The sequence below is a fragment of the Chenopodium quinoa genome, unplaced genomic scaffold (assembly GCF_001683475.1).
Source record: "Chenopodium quinoa cultivar QQ74 unplaced genomic scaffold, ASM168347v1, whole genome shotgun sequence".
In the NCBI taxonomy this organism is placed as follows: Eukaryota; Viridiplantae; Streptophyta; class Magnoliopsida; order Caryophyllales; family Amaranthaceae; genus Chenopodium; species Chenopodium quinoa.
The window spans coordinates 2,932,884-2,946,399 of record NW_018743212.1 but is presented as its reverse complement, the minus strand read 5'-3'; the positions used below and the strand labels follow the sequence as shown (position 1 = coordinate 2,946,399).

The window sequence follows — 13,516 nt, the reverse complement described above, 5'->3', positions numbered from 1 at the left end:
AAGGTTCAAGTTTCAGTTAAATATAATAATATTTCTCAAGTAGTATTGAATTCGAGTTTTATTTATTAATGAGGTATTATTTTTTTTGTTTATTTAATGTTAATTGATATCGACCTAAAGAATTTTGAGCTAATTAAATATTAATTTAATTCTTATTGAGGATCAATAATCAAAATCTATATGAAATCACTAATGACACTATGATCACGGTAAAACCTCATTTATCCTTTTACTCGTTACTTTCTATTCATTTGAAGCTCCATCATATCATATAATTGTATCAACGATAGTAGTAGTCCGAATTTTTGTATATCCTCCCTTTTATAAAGTTCTTCATGTTTCTATAAAAACTTATGTAATTGAAGAATGAAAACTTTGACTGTAACGTGATTACAATACGCAACATTATGAAAATGAAGGGTCGAAAGGAATAATATACTGTGGTAGTTGAATAAGTTCAGGGATGAGTATACATTTTAGGAGGTGGATATCGATCATATGATGAACATGGATAAGAGACCTCATTAATATCCTAAAATATTGTTAAGAATTTTGTTCATTGTTATACGAGTAATAATAATACTTGTATAAGAGAATATTAATACTGCAGTTAGTTGAATTGTAGTGCAGTGCGTACGTTATTAATTTTCCCAAAAATGTGTGATATTCATCTTCAGTTGGGGAAATGTACCAAACAAGAGTGCAAAAGCATAATGCATTCACGTGCAACTATATCTGTTACCATCTATAAGTACCGTAATATTCGCCAAGTGTGTAACCAACTATACTTTTTTATTTTCTATCACCAATTTATATAATATAGTATTCTACAAATATAAAATGAACGAAAACTAATAAAAAAAATATTGCGTTATAAAATAATGTAGTGAGGTAAAATAAAATTATAGGTAGAGTCACATTTTCAGCGTGGGATGATAGTCTGGGTAAAAAATAAAAAAGACAGGTGCTATTAAAAATAAAATAAATAAAAAGTGTAAAAGGCTGACAAAAATGATGTTAAAGTCGTAAGACATAAACATTGATCACTCAATTTTAAAGCCATTGCTGCCTAACAAAAGTCATGCCATGATTAAAGATGTCCTTCAAGTCTTCAACTAATGTCAATTTTCTAAGGTAAAAGTAAATAAAGTTTATGGTAAAATTATATAGGATTTCACTGTTTTATTGAAGTAGTTATAGAAAATGGTACTCAAATACTTTACATGTCCACTCTCGTTCTTTAAAACAACTAATTTAGGGTGAGGAAGAAGATGTATACCTGAAAATATGATGCACATCGTACTCGTAGAGAAACAAATCTAAATAAAAGAACGAATTAGAATAAGAGGAAAAAAAAAACCTTATCGCTAGCTTACTTCATTCATCAAAATAACGTACAGAGTAGTTGTATAAGACTATAAGTTAATAAATGAAGATATAGTGCAGTGACATATGGTATAAATAAATGTGCGTAAATTTGTGATTAAATTATCTAAATAACATGGAACATGAAGATATGTTCTTTTATTTTTATCAATATACTCATTTATTTTAGATATATAGTACGTGACTATACTCTTTCAAACAAAGTGCAATTATGCTGTGATATATGTGTATGATTAAATGTATCATATATGTGACGTATTTTAATTTATTATGATGAGTGATGAAATGTTGCAAACAAGTACTCTTCAACTCTGATATTAATTGCAGATACTAGAGGGCATTCTTTCCCCAATAAGTATTATGTTAGAGTTTGTATCTATGGTCATACAATGATACAAACCATCCAATTTCTTTTAGACTCATTTGGTAAGAGACTATAAGGTACTGAATGATATTTTGTACGAGAACACGAGTGCTAATGTTCAGCATTACATTTTCTCATTATCAAGTATGGAGTACGTTTTTTTTGTTATCGATCAATATCACCTTAAGCAGTAGTGGATAATTATGATAAATTACGAAGGATAATTCTCATTTAACAGTAGAAAGAGTAAAAGTTGCATAATTTGTTATATATTTATCTCAAGTTAGGATCATTGCTTATTTTGCTTGGGTCTATTAGACAACATAGTTTCCCCAAAACAGGCCATAAAGCCCACATTCTTATCAGTACTAAGTGGAAATAAACACATGGCACAGTTTTGGGCTTTCAATTAGGCCAAGTTTAATGAGTTAATGGGCTGAACGACCTTCTGAGTTTTGGGCTTCTAAAATCATATAGGCCTACTAACCTCCTGACACTTAAAGACAACTAGCTCTTTAATAAGCAATTCAACATGGATACATAATTTTATTGGGTGCAAAACTGCAAATGTGCAATATTCAACATACCAAGTACTTCGTATTACATATGTAATGACTAATGATGTATTGAAGTAGGCTATATCTTTAATCAAGTTTCAATTAAAAAGTATGCGGAGTTGATATTTTGTAAATACACTAAAATAATACTATCAAAATAACAAATGATATTGCTTTACAATACGTATAAAGCACCAAATACAATTATAGTTTTCTTACTTAACCATGTGAGCAACGAGTGTGAAGAATTCTAAAGAATGGCAATTGTAGATGAGTGTTTAGATCTCCATCAAGTGTTGGAATTTTCATTCATAAGAGCTTGATTGTTTAGGTGACGAGTAGTGTGTAAATAGTAAAACCTACTAATATGCAACTCAACTAGCGTTTTCCAATTCTACAATCCTATTTATTATACCAATACATGTCAAATTCACTTCAAGCGGCTTTTGTTGCCTACATAAACACTTTCAAATCATAGCATAAAAAAAGAATGCTCCTTCAATAAGGTCATTAGGCAAATGCTCACTTACACGAATTCATGATCAAGTCAACATGTTTCGAAAGATGAATGAACATAATAAAATTAGAAAGTCTCCTCCTCTTAAGCTCCGTTGACCAACATCACTATCCAATAGATTCAAACCACGTATAACAATTTACATTATAACCAACATGAATTACCTAAAATACCCCTATCATTCTCCCAAATTACCCCATGGCCCCCATCACCTCCAATGGCTCAAAATCTTCAAATCTCAAGCTCGTTCTTCTCAAAACACACTCTCTCTCCTCTTCTTAAGATCTTCAACATTCTCACTCGAAAAAAATAAAAACTTATTGATTATTTTTTTCTTGAATATATTTTATATTTTAATTTGGAAAATTCGTGGAAGGAAACCTTAAACCGCCCGAAAGAGGAGAAGAAGCGGTGCAAGGCAAGGATTCTAAGCGTAATAAAACTTAACCCAATTTTTGCAATTTTAAAGAATTTTGATTTGATGCCAAATTAATCCAATTGGGTTTTCTGGGGTTGTTATAATTATCAATTCAAATGATGGGTTCTTGATTTCAATGTGATACAACCCGACCCGACCCACCTGGGATCTTACAGCATCTGGTTTACATTGAATCAAGAACAATGGTGAAGATTTGGAGTTGGGTTTTGGTTATTTCGATTCTTTTATCGGTTTTTGCAATTGGGTCTTCTTCAATTGATGATTTCCATCAAGCGTATGTTATAATTTCTCTCTCTTTCATCAAGTTTATAGCTTTCTTTTTTGGTCAATCAAGGTTTATGTTTTTTGTGTAGTTCTAAATTTTTACTGAAATTTATCATGTGTATTTGTTTATAATTGCTGCTTTAATTGTGGATTTGGGTAAATTTAGTATTAATTGCATGTATATGTTAATATGTAAGCTCAAATTGAGTAAATTTCTATACATGACATAACTTGTGTCACATTTTGTGTGAGCTATATACATTATAAGTTTATTGTGCAACCCTGGGCAAGGCCGTGTGTGCTGAGAAATGACCGGCAAGACGGTACCTTGCTGGAGCATTGCCAGTGAAATGGATTAGGGTGTGGTCTTTTAGGTCCTACCAAGAAAGTTTTTTGTATTGAAAAGAGAATTGGAACAAGGAAAAGAGTTAGAGAGGAAGTGTGATCGTTTCTAAGATTTAAGATACCACATTAGTTGTTATAGTTTGAGCATCAAAAAGACAAAAACAGAAATAGAGGGGATTTTAAGTTTTTAACCTTTGTTTTGACATACTAATTTTAGCAATTTGTACTACTTTTGTTTTTACTGATTGGAACAAAGAACTGGCATTTGACCTAATTAAAGAACTCCATACTTAAAATCCCACAGGACAGAAGATGAACAATAGTCTAATATTTTACTCGACTTGAGTTGAGTGTGTTTTTGCGGATCTTTTGACGAGTATCTTTTATAAATTGTGAAGATTATTAAAGTTTAAAATTGAAACTTGATTAAGAAAGATTTTTTCTTTCTATTTCAGTTGTGTTCTTTTAGCACAGAATTTTCTGCTATGTATTATGCTTGCAGCTTCAGTATTCTGTGGTGGCTGCTACCTGCATTCCACCTGACTTATACCCTAGGTAGAGACTAGTCAGACTACAACTCTAATATTTCAAACCCTCTACGATATACATCAGATAAAGACAAGCAAGAAAACCATTGATCATGTGACAGCATTGCAAGGAAGAACGTCACATGATCCTAGGAGAATTGAGATACTTTCCTACAGACTAGTGCACCATATTAAGGTGTATATTGAGAGATGTTCTCTATATTAATCTGTTTTGCCGTTTTGGAAAATTTTCTCTCCCTCTGACTTCAGAAAATAGTTACATACAATATCTTGGAAAATTAGAAACTAGTTGTTACCTAAGGCAATGGTTTATAATAGGATTTTCCAAGATGCCTTTACATATATAATTATATTGAGTGACTTAGTGAATGTGAGAGTAGTTCAATAAATTATGAAGGATATCTATAAGTTTACAGCTTGTGCAGAAGAATTCTCATTTTCATACCTGTGTTCAGTTATTCCTATCCAAACCTAGAATAGGTCCTTTCATATGTTTGAAAGACTTTGAGTGACAAAGGAACTGAGGTAAATGGAAACTTGTTTAAGAGATGCTGTGGAATTGTCAAGAAGTTTCTGTTATATAACCACTAGCAAACAGCGATATAAACAGTAAGAGGCACATGCTCTGCACATGGTGAAGTTGATGGTTAATTGATTTACTTATTGGACCTCTTTGTATTGAGCACTTAATGCGATAAATGAATCCAATCCTTCAGTGGTATAGCAATTTGTTTGCTGCTCTACTCTTTCATTCAATAAATAAGCTTTTTCCTTAGCTACAGTATAATATTGTTCAAAAGTTGCTCCTTGAAAATGAGAATGCCAGTCATGCTGCCTGTAATTTTGATACTTGTCCTGTTTTCTCTTGGCAATTAGCGAGTAGTTAAGATTATGTCAGAGTGCATGCCAATAAGTAGTGCAGGTCCTCAAAATTTTGTGAAATTTTATGAATGAATTATTGCGTGGATCCCTCCCTTTATGTGCATATGAGCTTTAACAATAGGGTTTTTTCTTTTAATTTTGAACCAGGGGTCATGTTTTTACTGTTGCTAACTTGCTATTATGTCTTTGCAATCACGAAAGCAAAATTTTCTCATTCAGAACATTTGTTTCAGTACTTCTGATACTCTTATGTAGCTGTTTGTTTCCCCTAAATATATCCTTTAGTTGATATACTATTATGACTGTAATAACAAAAATTTGGACTTTAGTACTTAAGTCTCAAACTAGTTTTCATAGGCGAAGAAGAGTATATTAACTTCCATGAAGGGCTTGTTATCAGATTATGTAGGGGAAATTCACAAACCTACCATTAGTCATAGGTAGGAGTCTACAGATGTCCATGAAGGGCTTGTTATCTTATTATGCAGAGAAAGGTTAAAAACTTATGCTGTTTTACAGTAAGATTGAGCTATGTAGACTATTAGTCATAGGTAGAGGCATAAAGCTGCATGGATGTGAATCATGTGATGTTGCTCCTGAATCACTCTCTCCTTCCTTTTTTGGAGTGGGAGACTGGGGGTAATGGGCAGGGGAGTGTTGGGTAGTGTCATTGTTTTGGAAGTGCGGGTATGTTTGTTCTTCATTGCTAATTAAACTGAAGATTCCAATTATCAAATTTTCCATCAATTCGATTTGATACAGCTACTCAGCTTTAATAGATTGGTCATTGCTCATTAAACCTTATATTGTGTCTTTGAGCTATGCAAAATTGGCTATAATGGTTTTATCTAACTAGCCAGGAATGAGCTATTTTAGTTCAACAACTAGGGTACCGCTCATGAGATTTTGATATGTGCTACCCTTATCCTACACGGTTGACAATTCATGTCTTCTGTAGGATGATGGTAGCTTACTCCATGAAAATATATGTCTGTTTGAGCCTAATGTTAGCTCACTCCATACGAATATATGCTTGTTTACCCACATTTGCTCCTTATTTTGAATTTCTTTTATCTTCACTGCATTTTTTTGTTTACTTGTTTGCGTGGGTGCTGCCCAGGAAGAGTGATTTTGTGATTGAGGAATGTCGTGGTGGTGACAATACTGACATTGGTCTTTGTTTATACAGGTTTCCCATTGTAGAACCTGATCCTGGTCATACAAAATTACGCCTTTCAATGGAGGGATTGGAGGCCATTAAGAGAATAACAACACCAATTTCCGCTGTTGCTGTAAGCTAATGTTGTTATTTTGAATATTTCTTTCAACTTAGCCTCCATCTGTTCTCTAATACTGCTCGTTTATCTATTTTGATTTTTTTTCCTCCCACGTCAAGATGGTGTAGATAAAATTTTGATTTTAGCATTACCTGACAGAGATTATTGATGCTAAGCTTCTTGCATATGTAGATTTACGTGTTTCTCTTGACTTATTGTGGTTATATTTTTAGGTGATTGGACCCTATAGATCTGGCAAATCTTTTCTACTTAATCAGCTCCTGTCACTTTCTTGTAATGAAGGTGATGTACTATATACTTTAAAAAGTTACTGTGAAAGTATTATAGCTTGAATTTTGCCTAATCATAATCACTTTTAAAACTATTTTCTAACAGGTTTTGGGGTTGGACACATGCGAGATACTAAAACCAAAGGTATGATTTAATAAGTTAGACTTTTACTCTTTTGGAAATTTCATGATATTTATTGATTTTTGCTATGAATTGTTTGTTTTTCCTGAAATTTCAATATGCAGGAATATGGGTGTGGGGAATGCCAGTGGAAATGATGGTTGATGGTGTCAAGACATCTGTACTCTACCTTGATACAGAGGGATTTGAAAGCATTGGTAAATCAAATGTTTATGATGACCGGTAAATATTGCTCTTTAATTAACTTTGAATCTGGAATTTATTGGTAAGTAAGTTTTTGTAAAGCCTTTCTGATGTTTCTTCCACAGGATTTTTGCGCTGGCTACTGTAATGAGTTCTGTACTTATCTATAACTTGCCTGAGACGGTTTGTTTTCTCTACCTGTATCACTCTTTTCTCTTTTCCTTATTATTGTGTATTTTCTATTTATTTATATTTCTTGTAGAAGTTAAAGATGGACCTTTTCTTTCATTTGACCCTGCGTACACAATGATATATAACATATGTGATCTTATAATGTACTTGTGCTGCAGAGTGATTGGTATTTACTTGTTTCAGGTGCGTGAAGCAGATATATCACGACTTTCTTTTGCTGTTGAGCTTGCTGAAGAATTTTATGGAAGGTTAAGAATTTTGATTTACACATTATTTTTTTACAAACTGTTACTCCATTATTTAACAGACTGCTCATGAACGACAATATATATTTTTTTAATCAATCTTTCTCCCTTAATAAAAATTGCTATCACTAACTTTTTTTTTCTCTTTTTTTGGCCCATGTATGCCTTCTTACACACAAAGCAGAGTAAAGGTATGCTTTCTTGTGAAATTTTCAAGTTCCCATTTTTTGAATGATAAATATTCTTTCCCTCGTTTTATTTTAAATTGTATCATTTTGACTTTTGAACTATTCACATACCCTTTTTTTACCATATTTGTCCATATGTTTTAAGTTTTTTCTAGTCTATGGAAACAAAATTGAACATGTACTATGTTATCGGATTTTCCTCAATGTATATTTTCAAATTATTAACCTTTTACAATTATTACTTAAAGATAGGTAAAGATCAAAGTTGTGCATTTCCAATTGTGAAAGTCAAACTGATACAATAATAGTGGACTGAAATTTTTGCTATGATTTAATTGGCTCATTTTTGTAGGGCGAAGACGTTGCTTTTGAACCTGCTAAGCTTCTATGGCTAATACAACGTGATTTCCTACGTAAGTTCTAAGTTCTGTAAACTTTTTATAGTGATTTCTTTCAGATGGGGAAATAACGGTTATCTAACAATTTAAAAACATGCAATTAACGATTTTGGACAATCAAGGGTCTCTATCGTTGCTTGAGGTCCCACAGCCTTTAAAAATGAGTTACAAAAAAAAAAAAAAAAAACTTTGGACGAGGTTAACTTCCTATAAAGTTTAGGCCCTACTTGATACGTATTGAGATGGTTATTGCTTATTTTAGATTTTTGCCTACGAGTTTTTACCTTTCACTTGAAAGGGTTTTTCTTGTTTTAGGCCTTAGGAGTTTATTTTAATTATTAGGATATATTTGTTAGTTTAATTCGGTTAATAGAAGATAGCTTAACTTTAAAGATTATATTTGCAAAATATTATCTTTACAAGTTAGGATAAGTTTCCTAGTTAGATTAGATTTTGTTCTACACGATTTTAGGCTAATTATTAGCTTATAAATACGTGGTTAAGAATTAATATAAATCAGATTTGAGTTTTGATTATCATATGAAAAACGTGAGCTTAGCTTGTGTAATCGTATAATAAATATATCAAAATCCAAGAAAGGTATAATGATTGTTTTTTTTATTCAAGAAACTCAAAATAGCTGCGTAAATATGCATCACTACTGTAGTTGTTATTTTAGTTGTACGGGATTTGATGATTTTATTTTAACAACAAGGATGGTATTGAGTCATGTTAAGAACTAATTCTTATTGGTTCTTTACAGAAGGGAAATCTGTGCAAGAAATGGTAAATGAAGCTCTTAGGCGTATCCCCAATCAAAATGGTTTGTCTAGTTCCTAGTTGCACCTGTCTATTAAGTTAATGAGTTAATCTTGAGTCTTGTTACTTCTCCCTACGGGTATTCTGACTATGGGTTTTGCTGTTAACCTGTCCGCTCAGATGACAAAGATATTGAGCAGGTATGCATGCTTAACTAGATTAAATGAATATTTCCATGATAACTTACTGATGACTACCTGAAGGAGAGGACTCACTGTTGAATTTTATCTATCAGGTTAACCAGATCCGTGAATCATTGGGTGTTATGGGTGACAGCAGCACAGCTTTCAGCTTACCACAGGTTTGTTTTTTTAAGTAAATATTTGCATCAAGTTTCGTATTCAGACTCTCCTCTGTTTCCTTTATTTAGTAGTCAATATAAGTGACCATACTCCTGAATGATCAGTATCCAAGGCGTTTGCACTCAAATAAGTCAAATTACTCAAGCAGTTGAGCATGCATCCTTGCATGAATGTTTGTTTATGGCTTTATGTATGTATTTGCATCGGTTTTTTGTAGTCAGCCCCTCTTCTGCTGCCTTTGTGGTTCAATAGTCAATTATAATAGTCAATATAATTGACCTTACTCATCATTTATGAATGATAAGTTTTTATGGTGTTTGCACACATTGTACTCTAGCATCCTTGCATTAATGTTGTGTTATTGGGTGGTGGTGGAAGGTAGTGGTGTTCAATATCATCAAGCATTAGATAAATTAGACATTTTGTGTGGGAACTCTTAAAGCTATATCTGCCTGCTGGTTGTATGCTGATATCTTCTCACTCCTTTTATCCATCCTTCTATACATTTATCATAATATGAATAGCTCATTGAATTTTAGTAAGGAAATTGTTAATTCTATGACTGGCTGATTCTAATAAATAATAATGTTTGGATTTTAAACAGCCTCATCTACAGAGAACAAGACTCTGTGACATGAATGACACTGAACTTGATCCTGGCTATGTGAAAAAGAGGGACCAGATGAAGGAGCTTGTTGCTTCTATTGTTCGACCAAAAATTGTGCAGGGTAAAATGCTAAATGGGAAGGAGTTTGTTTCTTTTCTGGAACAGGTGCCTTCTGTACTCCACTTAAAATGTAATTTTTGTGATCAGTTTTGGGACTGTTTCTTGCTGTGCTCTAAGACTTAAACACCAAATTTCAGAATGTGAGATAGTGACCATATCAGCTGGATTTGGATGATTGGATGTCTAGACTCTAGACTCTAGATGCCTGGCAACATATTTAATATTTTGCCTTGTGTCACTGATCTTCAAACCTAATATTCAATTTTCTCCCATATCTTTGTATCATATTACATAAACTGAATGGTGCTTTTTTGGCCTTTGTCCTAGTAACCTGTGTGCACGTGCATGTTCAAGTGTATTATGTGTTATGATTGCCTGGAAGCTATAATAAGAATGACCACCTTTACATGTCTATACTAGAGGGGAGAAGTTGAGTGGGGTTGAGATGGAAGATGTTAATTTCAGCTTGTGTGATGCTTCTTTTGTTTCGACGTTCTGAAAAACTACTCCTTTTGGTGTTTCAGATTATTGAAGCTTTGAACAAAGGAGAAATCCCTTCCACTGGATCTCTTGTTGAGGTTTTTAATAAGAAAATTGTTGAGAGGTGTTTGAAGTTATACAATGAAAAGATGTCTATCTTGAAATTGCCTCTCTCTGAGGATTCGTTGAAAATAGCCCATGAAGATTCTAGAGATGCTTCCATGAAAGTTTTTGATCAACAGCATTTCGGTCGTAATCATGCTAAGAAATCAGTTGATCAATTGGATGAAGAAATTAAGAAGGTACATTTATCCAGTTGAACTATTACCATAGAATCAGTAATCAGTAGAAACTTTGAAAGCCTTTGTAACTTGGATATGGTGTTTTCAAACTGCACATGAATAGTTTCTACCTTTTGATTTACTATCTTTGATATTTTGATGACCATTGTTCCAACAAAATTGTGTTAAAAAACTAGTACAAGTAAATTTCACACTCCTTAATCTGCAAAGGGCTGTGACATTGGAAGAAATGTCAGTTGTCTTTCATTTGATTTCTTGGTTGCACCACAAGCAGTGTTGTACAGCTTTGTTTACTAGAATGCATCCCGATAATTCACTTCATTCTTCATCTTACTGTTTATTCTTTCCTTTTATTCCCACTCAACTAGAAAGGGATGAATGAAAAATGTATGAAGCCTGAAGTATATAATTAGATTTTTAGGTTATATGTTAATTTTAATCAATTTTTTTTTATGCAGTATCATTCATCTGTATTGTATTTTCTGCATTTTGCATTTCTCACAACAGGCTAGAATGATATTGGACATTAGACTGAGGATGAGTGTTGCTATTCATGTTGTAGGTGTTTGAGAATTATGTAATGGCAAATAAATATGAATCAACAAAACTTTGTGAGATGCTGTATACAACTTGTGAGGACAAGATGGACCAGCTTCAGGTGCTCAGACTTCCGTCCATGGCTAAATTCAATGCAGGATTTCTGAAGTGCAATGAGAGTTTTGAACAACTGTGTGTTGGACCTTCAAAAGTCAACTATGAACAACGGATGATGAAGGTTATGTTTCATGATTTACTATGTTCCACTCTAGATGTCAATGCCTACTTGCGTGATTTGGCTTCATCTTCCTGCCTGCTTGTATACTTTGACAAATTAATTATTACATAATTATTACTGAAGAGAAATTATTTAGTTTTCCTAAGAATTTTCTTTGCATATTGGTTCACTTTGTTATTTCTGAAAGGTCTGCTGCTGTAAAACCTTTTGTAGGTTATAGTTTCTCTGTTCCTTTGAGTTAGCTACAATTACTAAATGCACAAACATTAAGGAGGGTAAGAAGGAGAGTGTAGCAAGTGCACCATGTGTAAGAAAAAGTAGGTAAGATAGTATTGTATGTAAAAGAGTGTTTTAAGTGTGGGCTGGGATCGGGGTTGGTGGCAACTACAACTTTACATCGGTAACTTTATAAGACAAATATAATGAGTAATATAATGGGTTAAATAAGCTTCATTTATTTCACTTGAGCTCCCGTTGCCTGAACTTGTTGATTCTAATTTGAACTTGCATGTAATTATCCAAACTTTGTTTTGTGTAATGCATTTGGTATTCCTTCTGTACTTGCCTGAACTTAGTCTTACGCAAAAATTTTCGATCATTTTTGAAATGTGATAGAACAAAGTCAGTCTTGCAAGTCCTGTTTCACTGGCTGATTAGTAATACCTGTGCAATGTTATTCTGCAGATGATGGGAAAGTCGCGTTCTCTATTTATTAAGGAATACAACAACAGACTTTTTAATTGGTTGGTTGCCTTTTCTTTGGTGATGGTGGTGGTGGGGCGATTTATCATAAAGTTCTTTTTGCTAGAGATTGGTGCATGGATCATGTTCATTTTCTTGGAGACATATACGAGGATGTTCTGGTCAGCAGAATCTCTATATTACAATCCCGCGTGGCACATCATTGTAGGCACTTGGGAAACAGTTGTTTACAGCCCGATCATTGATTTAGACAGGTAATTAAACATACTGTCACTTATTTGACAAAGAATTTTTGGTCTTCCTCTATGTCTGTTTTAGCTCGATTTCCCCCATAAAGTTTCCAGCAATTTACCGATAACAAATGTTCTGATTGATTCTTTAGATGAACGTTCAGAATGCCTCTCAGATGGCAATTTCATTGATTCATTAGTCTGTAGAAACCTTGTACAAAGTGAATATAGAACCAGCATATTGGGTAAAATCTATCTAAGAGTCAAGGAGTACTTAAATTGTGATACGCTCGTCCCATCTCAGGTTTTTATTCCAAAATTATGCCACTCCAAATCAGTAAAATTCCAAAACACCCGTTTATGTCAGAAGTATGAAAATTTGACCCTGATGTTGATGTTCCTCTTGCTTGTTTCTGAAAAAAGTGTGTCACTATTCCCTACTCAGTTAAGGCTTCACAAATATCTTCGTTGATCTAATAAATTTTTAAAGTTCCTGTTCTCATTTGGCTCTTTATGTTTGACCAGGTGGGCAATTCCCTTGTGTGTTTTCGTGGCTCTATTTATACTCTACTGGCGGTGTTATGGGAGGAAGAAGAACTCGTCTAGGTGGTTGTTACCTTTGTACAACAATCAAAAAAGTAGTTCAAATCGGTCAAGAACAGATTAGTTATACCCATATTATGTATACCGTTAAGATTCTCTTGATTTGTTCATTTGGGCGAGCCTTTGATTTTTCATATATAGAGCTCTCTCATCATACTGGGATTTTGGGGTGCTTCATGGACCCTTTAAATTACCATAGTGGCATAGTTTATAAACAGGTATCAGGATCAGACGTTAGGCACTGTCGGCTTCGATTGTGTTTATTTCAATTGTAGCATACCACCCCATATGTATGATTATCAAAATTAATGAAAATGTTCTTTTTGGACTACAGCTCCTTTTTTTTTTTTCTTCTTTTT

At 33.3% G+C, this 13,516-nt stretch overlaps 1 protein-coding gene across 1 annotated transcript; it reads left to right on the top strand.

Moving 5' to 3' along the window:
• The first annotated feature begins 2,835 nt into the window (after positions 1–2,835).
• On the top strand, positions 2,836–13,490 carry LOC110734427 (guanylate-binding protein 5-like). Its single transcript, XM_021914581.1, has 17 exons — positions 2,836–3,537; positions 6,492–6,594; positions 6,813–6,882; positions 6,976–7,014; positions 7,116–7,233; positions 7,320–7,377; positions 7,570–7,634; positions 7,816–7,822; positions 8,172–8,232; positions 8,981–9,040; positions 9,157–9,176; positions 9,272–9,337; positions 9,943–10,110; positions 10,590–10,847; positions 11,410–11,622; positions 12,307–12,578; positions 13,080–13,490. Exons 1-17 carry the CDS (start codon positions 3,446–3,448, stop codon positions 13,219–13,221), a joined length of 1,812 nt encoding a protein of 603 aa, XP_021770273.1. The 5' UTR covers positions 2,836–3,445; the 3' UTR covers positions 13,222–13,490.
• The last annotated feature ends 26 nt before the right edge of the window (positions 13,491–13,516 follow it).